Source organism: Lineus longissimus, chromosome 11, assembly GCF_910592395.1.
Source record: "Lineus longissimus chromosome 11, tnLinLong1.2, whole genome shotgun sequence".
NCBI classification, from domain to species: domain Eukaryota; kingdom Metazoa; phylum Nemertea; class Pilidiophora; order Heteronemertea; family Lineidae; genus Lineus; species Lineus longissimus.
The window spans coordinates 6,587,891-6,602,899 of NC_088318.1; the positions used below are offsets into that span (position 1 = coordinate 6,587,891).

General features: G+C 40.6%; 1 protein-coding gene across 1 annotated transcript in view; it reads left to right on the plus strand.

The window, feature by feature from the left end:
• The window catches only part of LOC135495396 (uncharacterized), an 89,445-nt gene that overhangs the window by 30,050 nt on the left and 44,386 nt on the right, over positions 1–15,009 (plus strand). Inside the window, exons 3-5 of the mRNA XM_064783975.1 lie at positions 2,735–3,058; positions 4,364–4,497; positions 5,472–5,673. Coding sequence (XP_064640045.1) covers positions 2,735–3,058; positions 4,364–4,497; positions 5,472–5,673 — 660 coding nt within the window. The remainder of the gene's footprint in view (positions 1–2,734; positions 3,059–4,363; positions 4,498–5,471; positions 5,674–15,009) is intronic.

Genomic DNA, 15,009 nt, shown 5'->3' on the forward strand with positions numbered 1-15,009 from the left:
GCTATTTGGAGGCGAGTGATTGAGGCGATATTCGACCAGGCAATCTTTTGCCCCGATTCGCATGCGGACTTTGGACGTGATCAATCACGTCCAAAGTTCATTCGACAAACTTAATTGATTGTATGTTCTAAACGACTTCATATACAGGTCTACAAATTTGAGAGAAGAACCATTGACCTATATGATTAGGTTTGGTGGCAAAACCTCAACATTGAAAATTTGTTGATTGGTCACTTCATGAAAACAGCGACGATTTGTGCGACTGTAGTGACTGCAATAATCAGAACCTGAGCAGCATGGAAATAAAACTAAAGTATCTTGCTAAAGTGGGAGTGCCTAATCTGAGAGCCAAGAGCCCAAGAGCCCAAGAGCCAAGAGCCACGAGTCACAACGTAATATGTCATCGCTCTTCACCACCAATTAATAGATGTGAAATTATGACTGGTCTCCTCTCCCACCCATACACTTTGCATAGGAAGTCTTGATTTCCTGAATCCCTTTCGGTTCTCATCACTCTATTCCCAGCCCTGATAAGATTCCTCTCCTCACAACTGAATTGGCTGGAGGTGAAATGGACGAAAAATGGAGAGATGCCTGTCTACCCCAGACCCTCCGAGGTTACCCCGGTTAAAAATCAAGTACACCGCAAGTAAAACTGCAGGCCAGGGCACTGGAGTTCCAGCTGTCCATGGTGACATTGGTGTTGGCTCGAGTCCCGCCGAATCTTACTAATATTTTTCTCTAATCCTTCTCACACATCAAAGGCAAAGATTTTGGTAGAGTGACTCTGCTTCATAGGGACTACATCCCCTTACACACCAAACATTTTGGTAGAGGGACTCCGCTTCATTGGGACAACATCACCTTACACACTCAACAAAATTTCGGTGTAGGAACCAGTCTACTCAAAAAAGGCTCAATTACGGTTTTCCAGACGGTGCTCGTAGCATTTTTACAACTCATGGCTCTCACATTAGGTTTTACTTGGGTGGCTCGTGGCTCTTGGGCTCTTGGGCTCTTGGGCTCTTCGGCTCGTGGCTCTCAGATTAGGTACTCCCTGCTGAAGTTGCTAGTTGACTGCAAACAAACAATAGGCTCCAAATTAAAGCAGCATTCACACTCAACTCCTGCCAGCTAAGATTATGCTCGGGACTCAGTAGACCAGGGAGTTCATGGGCCAAAACCAGCAGTGTTATCGTTTCATAATATAATGCCACTATTTCTTCTCTTTTGCTTGCAATATGGTCGTCTATATCGACCCGGGGCGGTCTGACGTTTTACGACGTCGTGGTGTCATGTAGAAAATGTAGGGTTTAGAGCTGCCAACCCCTCCGATTTTTCACCAAAAAAGTCAAAAACTCCGATTTCCCTGCCCAAAAAAAATTCTTGCAATAAATAAGGGTTAATTTTTTTGTTCCATCTTCAATTCCCCAGTGCTAGATATAATAGGCAGCAGGAAATCCAGCATTTTTTAGGAACTACGGCTAGTCGGATTAATCCACGGAAAGCACCTTAATGCGAAATTTATATTTTCAGTAGGGGTCCTTTTGGATAGAAAATGAAGGTTCAGCTTCATAAGACTCTTAATGCCCAACAAGGAAGATTTTTACAAAAGGAAAGGCTTGAACTACCATCGTGAAATATCAGATGTTCACTCACATTTTGCTAACATTTTGTCATACTCAGCATCCCATAAACCGAAATATATAGAAAGCCACAACTGCGCAGAATACCACCCTCAACGTCCATTACATACTGTTAATGAACATTTTCTCATCCCAAAAGCATCCGGATAATCATTCATTCAATATATCACATATCTTTGGAAAGGCAATTCATGTCTTGTGCCGCAACAGTGTCCATGTTTTGGGAAGACTGCAACGGTATTGTTATTGAAATTTCTTCATGTTTGTTCTGTGATAAAAATCCATTGACATCGGTTAACAATGCCGAAACGAAATGCAGTGAATGATGACAATGCTGGACAACAAAGAAATCTTGCTATGTGCCGAAGTTCTTGGCAAAGTATGCTGAGAAATGGCCAGAACTGGACTACCAGTGGAGCGAGGTGAATTGCACTTGTTGTCAAGAAAAACTAAAAACGCCGAATTCTCCCGGGATCCCCCTCAAAATCTGAAAAATATGGAGTTTCTGGTGAAAAAATCTGAAATGGGTCCTACCGGGGTTGGCAGCTCTAAAAATTATTTTTTCTTGATGAACCAGCGTGGCTTTCAAGCGAATAAAATTCCTGGCCCTTCTTAACACGTACATGTACAGCGCATTAAATACTCGAGGGTTTGTCGGATGGGACTAAGCCGTGGTCCCTTGGACCCGAGTGTCTATGCCAGGGCTAGTAAAAGATCCCACATAGGTAGACAGTAGCCTCTGGTGGACTTCATACCTCCGCCAATCCAATAGGGTTACGACACCGGTAATGATGATGATGATGATGATGATATATCCGTATACCATACCCAGCGCGCGAATTAGGTCGATTATACAGAACGATTATCCGTGCGCGCACACCCTCTATATAATAGTACATGTAGTACGAATAACAATTGCGATGGGTATGTCGTTTGGGACATACAGTATTCGCTACCGGGCATATCTTAGATCAATTTTGGACAATTTCTAGGAGCCTTGTAGATTTTGTAAGCTACCTATTTCGAGTGAAAATATTTCCATCGCTTGTCGCCTTGTAGATCAACATAGTGATTCATTTTCTTTTCAGCATCGACCGGTGTTCTTTCTCAGATCGCAATACAGCCAGGACCAGTCGAAGTGAAGCAAGGACATAACGTCAGTCTGTGGTGTCGACTGAAAAATGGCACTGATAAAGATATACCAGTAAACTGGCATTCGCCACCACATTTCAAAACAATAACGACCAATTGTGAGTCTTATGCAAAGGATAAATACAAAATGTCATGTTCAGATACTGAGGACAGTCTTAGATTTCATAATTTGTCAATCATGGATGCCCAATGGGCCGATAAAGGAGAATATCGATGTCTACGTGCCAACGTCATGGACATTGTGGATTTACATGTTTTGGGTAAGTTATGAACAGGACACATATATGCGAACATAAGGCGTAAGAGCACTTTAATTAAACAAAATTAATGCAATAAAAAGGACGCTCTGTGTATAATGACAACATGGTTGCTATTCCAACAACAAACCACATCTACCGTTATGATGTAAAAGCGCTGTCTTTAAATAGCTAGAGTCGTGCCCAAAAGTTGACATACACTTGATAATTTTGAATAAAATCTGCAATTCTTACCAAAACTACTTCAAATGTTGCAAGCCGTATCTATTTTTTCTTTGGCCACATGCAAAAAATCAGTGGCATTGTGTGCAAAATATCCCAATATCAAAATACCACGATAAAACTATCTTTTCAAATCCTGCAGTAATTAATCCCGCAATAGAACAGAATCGTACTCTGGTCCATTCTCTGTCTCTGACTTTCTGTGAAAAAAAAGTTTGAAAAAAATCGGTGCACTTTGTTGATATCACAAAATATCAAACTTATGAGAATTCCAATTTTCGAAAATTTCTATGAGTTTCTGTTCCTCTTGATGCCCTTTATAATGACAATGACTATTTTTATTGATGTTTGACATAGTGGGAACTTTTGAGGTTTCGGATAACTTCCAAGTTGCCGACGAATTGGGCACTTTTTCACTTTTGAGATTCGCGATATTATCATAGTAGAAATAATTTTTTGAGAATTTTTTTACAGAAAGTTAAAGAATGGCCAAGAGTATGATTCTGTTCTATTCGAGTATCAATAACTACAGGTTTGAAAAAGATAGGTTTTTCATGATATTTTGATATCGTGAAAACTCGCACGGAAATTGAAAAGTTTATGGACGGACGACGACGACGACGGATGACGGACATAGTGTCGACATAATGCCCCCTCGAAAGCGGGGGCATAATAATGATGATTTGTTTGGATTAGAGTGCTAAAATAATGTACATGCATTTTCTAAGCACTAAACAATGATAAAACATTTATATACGCATATAAAACAGATCAGTAATAACACTGACAATAGTTTATTGATAAAACAGGTACACGATAAATGCTAATCAGTTTTAATTCGATTCCTTTCAAAGTCGATCTAAATTATTAGTTAGCCCTCGGGAGAATTGAAGCAATACAGTCATACTGCATTGTACAATTATCACCTGTCCATTGTAGAAAACAGCTGGCAATTGGGAGTGCACATATTTCTGCACACATCTATAATTGTACCACAAATTACCTTCATTTCACCCGGGGTGTTCTTGTAAACCAATGTGCTTCTGTTTCGTCTTTGTCGGTTGATTATCTATTGTCCGTTTCCAGTTCCGGTAACAGAAGTGAGACTAAAAGAAATCGTCGAGATGACAGTTGATGCGCCACAGCACTTGCAAAAGAAACTGACCTGCACAACAAATTGTGCATATCCGGCTCCCAATATTTCATGGTTTGTAAATGATGTAAGTAGAGAGCAATACGTTCATAATCTCAAAGCTCAGGCTTGAGTGCTGTTACGAATGAGAGCAGATCAAAAAGTTTGACAACATGGCAATCACTTCAAAAGGGGTTATCACAGCCTTTCGACAACCCCTTTACTCAAAAATGTACATGTAACTTTCACGAGTTCATCTGTGGAAAATTATCGTCAAACTCCTCGAATAACGAATGGTGCAGCAGATTTTAGCTGAGGTCGATACAGCCTCTGAATTCGCTGTCGTTATCATGATGTCGAGCTTGGAAAGGCCTCATGAAAACATGATGACTCGATTATTTTTCAAAAGGCAGAGGTTGCATAGGTGAGTAGAAACAGGCAACTACAAGTGTTAATATCGGCCACATCGGCAAACCTTTGTATGCTATTTGCACTTATTGATGACATATCTGCAATGCTGTGAATTCTATTCAAATATTTCAAACACGTCAAAGTAAATTGTCAGTCTTCATATTTTCATAGGCGTTTGTTAGGACGTAGGGTAAACTACAATCTCTGTTCGCAGCAAAATATATAACCAGGTTGATCAATTTATTATGTCACTCATTGAGAAAGTGCCAAGAACACGAAACGTATGAGAAAAAAGATTGTTGCAGTTGTTTTATTTTCTCATACACAGTCTTCATATTTGAACCTTAATCGGGTTGATTGTATGTTATGCAATAATGATTCCAGATGCACTTTTGAACTACATGCATAATCAGACACTTAAAATATTGCAATATTTCGGTCATTTTTATAAGAAGTGTACTCTGCTACATGTATATTTATGTTTTTATCATTGAGTTATGTGATGGTCGTATGGTGCCATTATGTACTTTAGGACTTTTGCTCATCAGCCAAAACGGTCCCTTTTTCTCACAAACAACTTTCAGCTACATCTCAAGAATGATGCGCGTAGTCCACTAAGCCAACTTTACCACTGCCATACTTATTTTCCAGAAACCGTTTAATGGCACCGCGACGGTCACAGAAATGGGCTGCGAAGGCGCGAAGGAGGGTCAGTACCGGACTGAAAGTACAGTGACACCCATGGAGGAGGATGACAAGGAATATAACATTTCGTGCACGGCAGAAAACGTTAATGGAGAGCCAAACGTTTCAAAAACAATGCCCGTCAATTGCCCACAATGTTTCAATGATGGTAAGCATCTTTCAATTGTTTTACGTTATCATATAGCGTTATTTATTTTTCGTGATCTCACTCATTGTTTATTTCAGTTCTGTCAGGCCAGTGGAAACACTAATCATGGTGAATGTCTAAAAATTGTTAGTGTCCTAGTTTCAGTAACTGGAGACAAGTTTTCCTATACCTAGTTGGTTCCCTATCATCATTCTTTTCAGTGTTCAGACCACTTCTTTCATTTTCGCTGCTCCACGGGTATGGCTTCACAAGAGTGAACACAGTAGCGCCACTTGGGACTGTGGCTGGTATATTATAACCATGGGTGACGGTCGTTTAAAACATGGCGGACGGGTGATTGTGTTTTTCTCACATAGCCGCTAGGATTTTTATGCATGCTTATCAGCTTCAATGATATTGATGTCTTAAATTGTTTATGACTTGTTTTCTTTCCAGTAACCCCCTGTCCAAATCAGCCCATAATTGCTAATCCAACCGTGATAGGCATGATAGCGACAGTAGTATTATGTGCTTTGTTTTTCATAGCACTAATCGTCTTTTTTAAATGGCGGGGAAAACAAAAAAACAGGGTAAGTTTTCCGATGATTTTTGTTGCAGCTTCTTGGCACTTTTTTTATTCATTTACCGTTGCATAATCTGCTTAGTAGCTGCCTAGTAGAGTCCATATTGAAATTTTAGCTCCACCCGAGAGTGTCTTGGTAACTCAACCAAGGTCCGAAGCCGAGGGTTCAATTTCTATTCTAAAATACCTCAAACTTAAAAAGATAGGCCACGAAAATAACTTGAATATGTGCGAATTTGGCAAATTCCATCCATCGCCGGCCCGGCCGGAGCGCCGGTAGCGCCATTGTTTACATTATGTTACGGCAACGTTACAGAAATTGAGACATGTACATTTTGTACAGCGCGCATAGGAAGTCCGCATCGGCTCGCTCAAGTGATGCTAAAATCCGCGCAAATGGGCTATTTGAAGCGTTTTTCTCGGCAAATATGTGTAGTGCTCATTAAAAAACTTAGGGTGGTTGATGCTTCCTTGACTGATTTGTGTTTGAAGCAGTGTTTTGAGAGCCTCAAACTTCTGAAGTGAGCTGAAATTCCATTGACGTGACGTGTGCATGGTTCCACATTTTAGTGCAACCCGAGGGAACTTTGGTAGAGCACCTTGGTTGCGTGTCCAAAACACTCCGCTCTCAGAACGAGGCTTATGCATTTTCCACTTAAAAGTTGACTTTACGGTACCAAGGTATTTTAGAATACTTTTTCATGGTTAGATGCACAATGCACTACATTCAGTGCAGTCACTGTGGATGCATTTTTGCTGAAACTTTGCACATATCTGTCTACACTTTGAAATCTAGGCGAATGTGGAAATGGCGATAAATGGCATAAACCACCTGGAAAACTTATTTTCCTGATTGATCCCTGTTGGAAATGAAAAAAAAAGAGATGTGAAATGTTACAGGCGACCAATTGACATGGTTGGTTCCAAATAGACATTCAGTAATTCTCTTGTGACGTATGCAATTGGTGGGAACACCCAAAGAACAAAGTTGGTTATTAAAGTTAACCTTAAAAAGTGGTCTGTAATTTAGGGTTGATCTGTAGATCTCAGTCAGTTGATTTCATTAAACAAAATATCAGAGACCATGGGACCATAGTTCGTTCATATATATTTGGTTTTTTGCAGATTTATTGAATATTCTCCATAACTTTACCAATAATGCTACTCAAGGAGATTCAACGATAGTTATCTGATGCATTCGGCGACTTTCTGTTGTTTTTAGAAATATGTATTAGCCTAAAGCCAGCCGGACAATACCCATGACTCATCATAGAGCTTAGCAAAAGCGAGGTGTATATATTTAACCTTGCATGTCCTCCATTTATAAAATGATCAGACGCTAACTTCGGATTACTATCATATTTTCCCCGTTTTAACCGCTGAACCCCACTCACAACTTCCAGCACTGTTATATACATGTACATACTATGGCTTTCACTACACTTTCCGTCTATACAGTGTTTAGCAGTGTAAAGATTGAAATTTCCTTTCAAAATCATTCATTTCATTAACATCGAATGAAACGGAATTATATAACCTCTTAAATGTATTACCAAACAGTTCACAACTAGCTTCCCTGCCCTTTTTTTCATCAACATTGTTCGGAAGGACATTGTCTGACTCTTTGAATTTTTTTTACCCCTTTCCAAAATTCAGTGTTATTATTATTACGCAGAGAATCAGCTTCTTTATAGGCAGCCCTATCCGGATTGTTCTTATTTCTTTAAGCAGCTAAATGATACTGTGACGGCGTATGTCCCCAACACTACCAAAGGGCTATTTTTCGGCACAATTTGTGGAAGTATAACGGAAGGCCACGCCCAGGGGTAGTGTTGCGGATATACGCCGTCACAGTACCTTTAATATTTCGTGGTGTACGCGCAACCACGAAATATTGGCGGACCAATTGCACGTACACCACCACATTGCTGCGACAAATTTGTTCGGCAATCCATTGCCGGTACAAATTGCCGGGCGAATTTGTCCCATCAAGCTTGATCGGCAATTAGCTAGTTAGTTGGTTCGGCGACAGGCGGCGCTTTCGAAATGGCGCTTTCTGCGCATGCTCAGAAAATGTAAACAAACTAAAGTTGGCGCGGAAATCTTGAAAGAAATTTTGACATTCAACCGCGTTCGTAAACAATCGAAAATGGATCCCAAAAGTGCCAACAAGATTGAATATCATTCGTGGCCAGCGGCGGAGTCACTCGCGCTTTGGACGATTTGGGAAAGGGAAGATATTCAGGCGCTTTTTGAAGGCACAGTTAAGGATACAAAGGTCATATTTAAAAATTGCAAAAGAACTCACAGCCATAGGGGTGCACGTTGATAGGGAGCAAGTGCAGGCCAAAGTGAAGAGATGGCGGCGCGATTACAAAGAGAGCAATTTATTGTTTGCGCGACATCTGTTGCCGGATTTTATTACTAGCTGCAGCGGTGGTGTACGCGCTTGGTGGATTTTCGATGGTGCGGCATTGGTTCGCGAACCAAGATGTGTGGTCCATTTTCAGGTGGTGTACGCGCAGCTACTGTGACGGCGTATGTCCGCAACACTACCCCTGGGCGAGGCCTTACGTTATACTTCCACAAATTGTGCCGAAAAATAGCCCTTTGGTTACACTCCGTTACTTCCTCATTCCACCCAGCTCTTCCTGCAGCTCTCCCATGAACCCATTCGTTCACAGGGAGTGCTTCAACGCCAGCACTAATACAAGCTGATATGATTTCATCATGAAATCGTCCTATTTGCTCACCATAAGTTGTACAAAAAAAATCATCACTGTGTATAGCATCCATCGTTGTCCCAATACGATTTAGTTTCTCGATAAGATTTTGCCCGTAGTTCAATATATCATCTGATTTAGCTCTGCCCCAGGCTAATTATTTTTTGGCCTCATTGTCATATCTCATCCTATTATGATCCACTCTTGCATTTACTTCTAAACCCATGTGTAGTTATCCGATGTATTATATCCCTTGTGAAGTACATTGTAATTTACAATCTTAAAAACGGACCTTCAGATAAAGTGAAATAATAAAGTAGTCACCAGCTATTTTACTTTCAAGGGTAAAATTTATGCGAGTAAAAACCACCAATAAGATTTTCCCATTCAAGGAAATTCTGCAGAGCTCTGGTGTGCTCCGATTGAGGCCTATGTAACAATTTAGTTCCAGTTTAATCTTCTCATCTTATTTCTCATTGACCTCCCTTGTCTCTTTCAGCGACAACCCCGACAACCCGAAATCCACCAGAACCACAAAGAAATGCCTTTGATGCCCCGCGGAAATGATAATTCTTGAATGAGGGGAATTCATGATTCTGATATATTTCTTATGAGATATGTGCATCTTTGTGAAATTAGGACGATATCAGACGATGGATGAATTGATCAATGATAGTTCTATCTTGATATTATTTTGTCAATCATAGATCCAATAACTTCTCATTTGTGTTGAAATTCTAACTCCGGACAATTCGTGCCAAGTCCAGATTCCGAGTCAATGCAATCAACCTGATTAAGGTTCAAATATGAAGACTGACAATTGCCGACTTTGACGTGTTTAAAAAAATTTAATAGAATTCACAGCATTGCAGACATGTCATCAATAGGCTTACTGGACTTTGCGCAACGAAACGAAACGAGCGAAATGGGGGAGCGACCATTATGTTTTACCCCGGTACGTCAAGTTCGATACATGGTGTCAGTCACCAGTATGGATGAGTGATGACCCACACCCACCCAGGCAGCTGAGACACATGTCTTGTTGGGCATGCCTACCGATTTTTACTAAATAAAAGCATAACTTCACTTCACACTTTCCGGGGTTGAAAATGTACTCACGTAAATTACCAAAATTACATGCCAAATTCGCACATGACCTGTTATTTCTCAAAGCTTGGAAGCTCAAATGTCTGAATGTAATGTATGCGCGTAACGTATACTCTCAGCCTAGCGAATAGTGATCGTCGGTTTTTGATACGAATCGTTTCCTGTATGGCCGTTACAAGCCGTTGTCTGAATATGATGTGAACCTGTTTACCGTTCAATGCTGTTCCCTGTGACGATGTACCCGCAAATGTTCAATGAAAAAAATGGTGATAATGACTTACACGGCTTGTTCGCATCGTAACATAGTGGTACCCTGGTTAACTGTCTTTGCGTTTGGCTCATTTTACAACGATTACTCCCCATGTAACCACGATCTAGGATGGACAGGCTGTGTATTATGAGGTCTCACTAGCCAGTGGTGATCAGGTCAAAAAAAGTTCTTCAATCTCAGGCGATTACCATGGATACAGATATGCCTATCATATCGCTATTGCTGCATGTTCAAATGTCGGTGTCCTGGGTATTTTGTGAAGAGGTAGCTCTGACGATTATTTGAGGAAATTATCAGCTTCTTCTGTGCACGTCCGCAGTGACCAGGCCTCGCATGCTTTTTATAGCTCAATCGGATGTTGACATGAACTGGTTCCTGTCAGAGTGCACATGTTCTCAAGGTGAGACTTCGCGGTCAAAATGCTCAAAGAAAAGCCGCAACGACACCCTATTTTGGTATCAAAATTTAAAATTGTTATTATTTGGCTTTCTCAAGGTGATAAGTAGAAGTTTATAAAAATATTATTTCACCATCCATGTTAATCGTCAAGTTATAAGGCGGCAAGGTGAAATTTTCAAAATTTTCATCGATGTACATGGTGTCTCATGTATTGTGCTGCCCCCATGTTCTCATGACTGAATTACTTGATAACAATGAAAGCTGGCCAGATGTATTCTAGAAGCGACAAGCTATTCAGAAATGTATAGGTTTATGTGTGAGAGTGATATACTGCAAGGTCGACAGCCACTTGAACAGGGGTATGCATGAAATGACGTCGCGCCATTTGTGGAGCCAGGTAGGCCCGGCCATTGCACTGGCTAGTGAGACCTGAATAGGAAACGTCACCTAGGGACCGTTGCGTAGAATACTTTTTTGGCGAAATATTGCGCAAAGTCCAGTAAGCCTCATCAATAAGTACATATAGCAATCATAGATCCAATAACTTCTCATTTGTGTCCAATGTTGGGGTATTTTCAGGACTAAATACCAGTGCAAAGTGCAATATCTAGCTTATTAGTGACTTGTTTTCGATCATATTTCTATGGTAGGTACTCCAAGCAAGGATACATCACATATCCTACGGTTTTTGATTCGACCTTATTTTCAAGGTCACAGAGGTCAAATGGCGTAAATTGGCCGTTTGAGTGTAACTATGGCACGTTTCTTAACCGCTAAAGCTATGAACTTGAAATTTGGTACAAATGACTCCCTACGTCATATAACCTCGGACACCGAATTCCGGTCTGATCTTATTCTCGACTTGGGCACCAGGAAGCCAAAACTAAAAAAGGTAAAAAGTGCAATATCTAGCTTGTTAGTGACTTGTTTTCGATGATATTTTTATGGTAGGTACTCCAAGCAAGGATACATCACATGTCATACCGACTTTGGTTTGACCTATATCCTATACATGTCGCATGTTTCTTTTTAACCACCAAATATCTATACGGTGAGCACAATAGTCCCTGGCCTTTTCATCTTAGATGACTTTACAAACGCTCACTCCTGCCTTTTCTCCGATGCCTCTTGGTAAGTGTCTGTCTTCTTTTTCTTCTGAAAACCGGAGCATTTTTGATCTACATGTATATCGTGTGGTGCATTTATTTAGTGGTAGTTATGATAATTTGCAGTTCTCCATTGTATCATGAATAGATTATATACAGTGTCAATACGTTCCACAAAATAACCGTAGGCTAGTTGTTAGTATTACCAAGAATTCATATAGACTGATAATTTGGAATCTCAGAAATTTAAAAATCTCAAGTTTTTTTCAAAAGGGTGGGTAAAACTTTCCTGAACTCAGAAACTAAATGTTATTGATTCAATGTAAAGATGATAGCAAGACAAACAAAATGATACCTTATTCAACTCTGAACTCTTGAAAACAAGGGAGATACAGAGCATTTTGTCCAAGAGACAAAGTTGATTAACTAATTTCCAATGGTTTGGCATGTTGGAAGGCATTCGTTGTCTTAGATGGGTCTTAGAACCTCGTTAAAACACCATCCCAATTCCTTATTTAGCCTAATAATCGCTACTAAACGAGTAACACTATTTGAGGCATGTATTTTGTGACAAAAATATTAAGCAACAACTAGCCAACAGTAGTGATAGTCATTGAATAGAAGACGAATTATCTTGCCAAAGCCCCCTATCGTCAAAATGTTTAACCTTCATGTAGTGCTAGTTAAGATGCTGTAGTATTGGTTCCAAAACGAATTATTGGTATCGTTTATGCCTAAACCTGGCAAATGCACTAAACTCAAAGTAAACACAACGTGGCACGTGAAATTCGCGACTGATGCTCTCCGTCAATTGTCGTGTTGTGGTGCACGACTTGATGGGCTATTCTAAAACATCTGTCTCACTTCGCCTCGGTTTTTGTCAACATTTTAGCTCCACCCTCGCGGTTATGGTGAGGCAACCAATACTTCCAGTAAGGTTACCTAATCCAACTTGTTTTAGTGTGGAAGAGCGGGTTAATATCCTTTAGGATATTTGTTGGGCTGCCTGGATTCAGATGGCAGCACAAACTGGTCCTCCTTACTTCAAATATATTTATACCTTTTATACTATACTACTATTATTATATAATCCTACATGTATATACTATTTAAGTGAATGCTTGGTGTGGCCCAGTGCCATTCCTTTAAAGAGATTGCCATTCCATTAAAGAGATTGCCATTCCATTAAAGAGATTGTAATCTCTTTAATGGAATTATATATGTGAGGCATATGCATCATATGGTTAACGACCAACACGCGGAAGTATTTCCCGAATCTCTATGTGAACTTGTACGCCATCAATGTCTTTGGCAGCAATCGTTGCCATCTTCTGCCCGTTGCATGCATGAGATGCACGCTTTTCTTAATAGATGACCATAAAAAGACTCAATCTTGCCTTTTCCCTGATGTCTCTTGGTCAGCATTTATTTTATTCAGTTGAAGATTTGTGAATTGTATTTTTTTCATTGTATCATGTTTGTTCGTATATACTATAGAATGTATGATATCCAGGATTGTTGTCATAAACAAGTTTTTAAATTTAATAGCAATTCGAATTTGAATTTTATGAGGAAATGAAGGATGTCTAGAAATTGCATATTATACGAAGTCATTTGTTTTCACATTTGACCGACTGGCTTTGAATTTGTCTGATGAGTTGAAAGGCTGACGGCTGTCTCTTGAGTTCACTGGCTGATTGTGAACTTGTCTGATGAGTTCGTCGGCTGTTAAGGCTTTCTCTTCATGTGACTTGCTGCTGGTGATTCTGTCTGTGCGGCGTTGACAGGTCTGTAAGGCTGTCTCCTGATCGAGTTGACTGACTAGTTGTGAATCTGACTGATGAATTGACAGGCTACATGGCTGTCTCTTGAGTTGACTAGCTGGCTGTGAATCCGTCTGATGACTTGACAATGTGTAAGGTTGTCTCTGGAGTTGACTTTCTGGTTGTGAACATGTCTGATTAGATGACTGGCGGTAAGGCTGTATCTTGAGTTGACTGTCTGGTTGTGAACATGTCTGATTAGATGACTTGCTGTAAGGCTGTATCTTAAGTTGACTGGCTGGTTGTAAATATGTCTGATGAATTGACAGTCTGTAAGGCTGTTTCCATGGTTGATTGGCGGGTTGTGAATCTGCTTTTTGTGTTGACAGGCTGTAAGGCCGTCTATTGAGTTGACTGGCTGGTTCCGAATCTGCATGATATGTTGATCTATTGCAAGGCTGTCTCTTGAGCTAACTGTCTGGTTCTGAATCTGTCTGACGTGTTAACCCGCTGTAAGGCCGTCGCTTGACTTGACTGGCTAGTTGTGAATCTGTCTAATGAGTTGACCGGCAAAAAGACTGTCTCGTGAGCCGACTGGCTTATTCTGAATCCTTCTGGCAAGTTGTCCGTCTGAAAGGCTGTCTCTTCAGTTGACTAGCTGGTTGTGATATTTTCTGACTGTGGACAGGCTATCAGGCTTGCTCTTCCGCTAACTGACTGGTTTTGAATCTGTCTGATGAGTTAAATAGGCGGAAAGGCTGTCTCTTCAGTTGACTGGCTGTGAATCCGTCTGATGAGTTCACCGGCGGTAAGGATGTCCGATCAGTTGACTGGGTGGTTGTGAGTCTGTCTGATGTGTTGAGCGGGTGAACACCACTCATTCAGGTATTAGAGATGACTGTGTCGTGGATGATTGATAAACAGACACTCGCGCTGGTAGGGATAGTATCTCTGTCCCTGGGGTTCAATCTTTCTTGAAAGGCCATAATCTCCAACATCAGACCAACTGGATTGCATGGTGCTGCCGCGTATTGTTAGAAATTGGCATTAATGGGGGTATGTCCAATGTCGCAGATATTGGGTTTCGTGGGACATTTAAGGGTTAAGGTTTTGACACTGTCTTCGATTGTGATCAGCGCTTCGACGAGTGGAACATGTCCTCTACTCTCATGTTGTGAAAGTCTCTGCTGAAACAACAAGCTTCATGTTCCGCGAGTCCATGATATACTGATAACGTGACATAAGATGCAACGTAGTCAGTATCTTGATGATGGGCTCCGCATACTCCAGATTCTTTAGGATGGAGGATGAAGGTCCCTGGCATGGCCTCAAGGCATCCTGAGATACATGTTTTTGATACTCCTACCTCGTGTACAAATATCGAGAGGTGGAGTATATTGAAAAT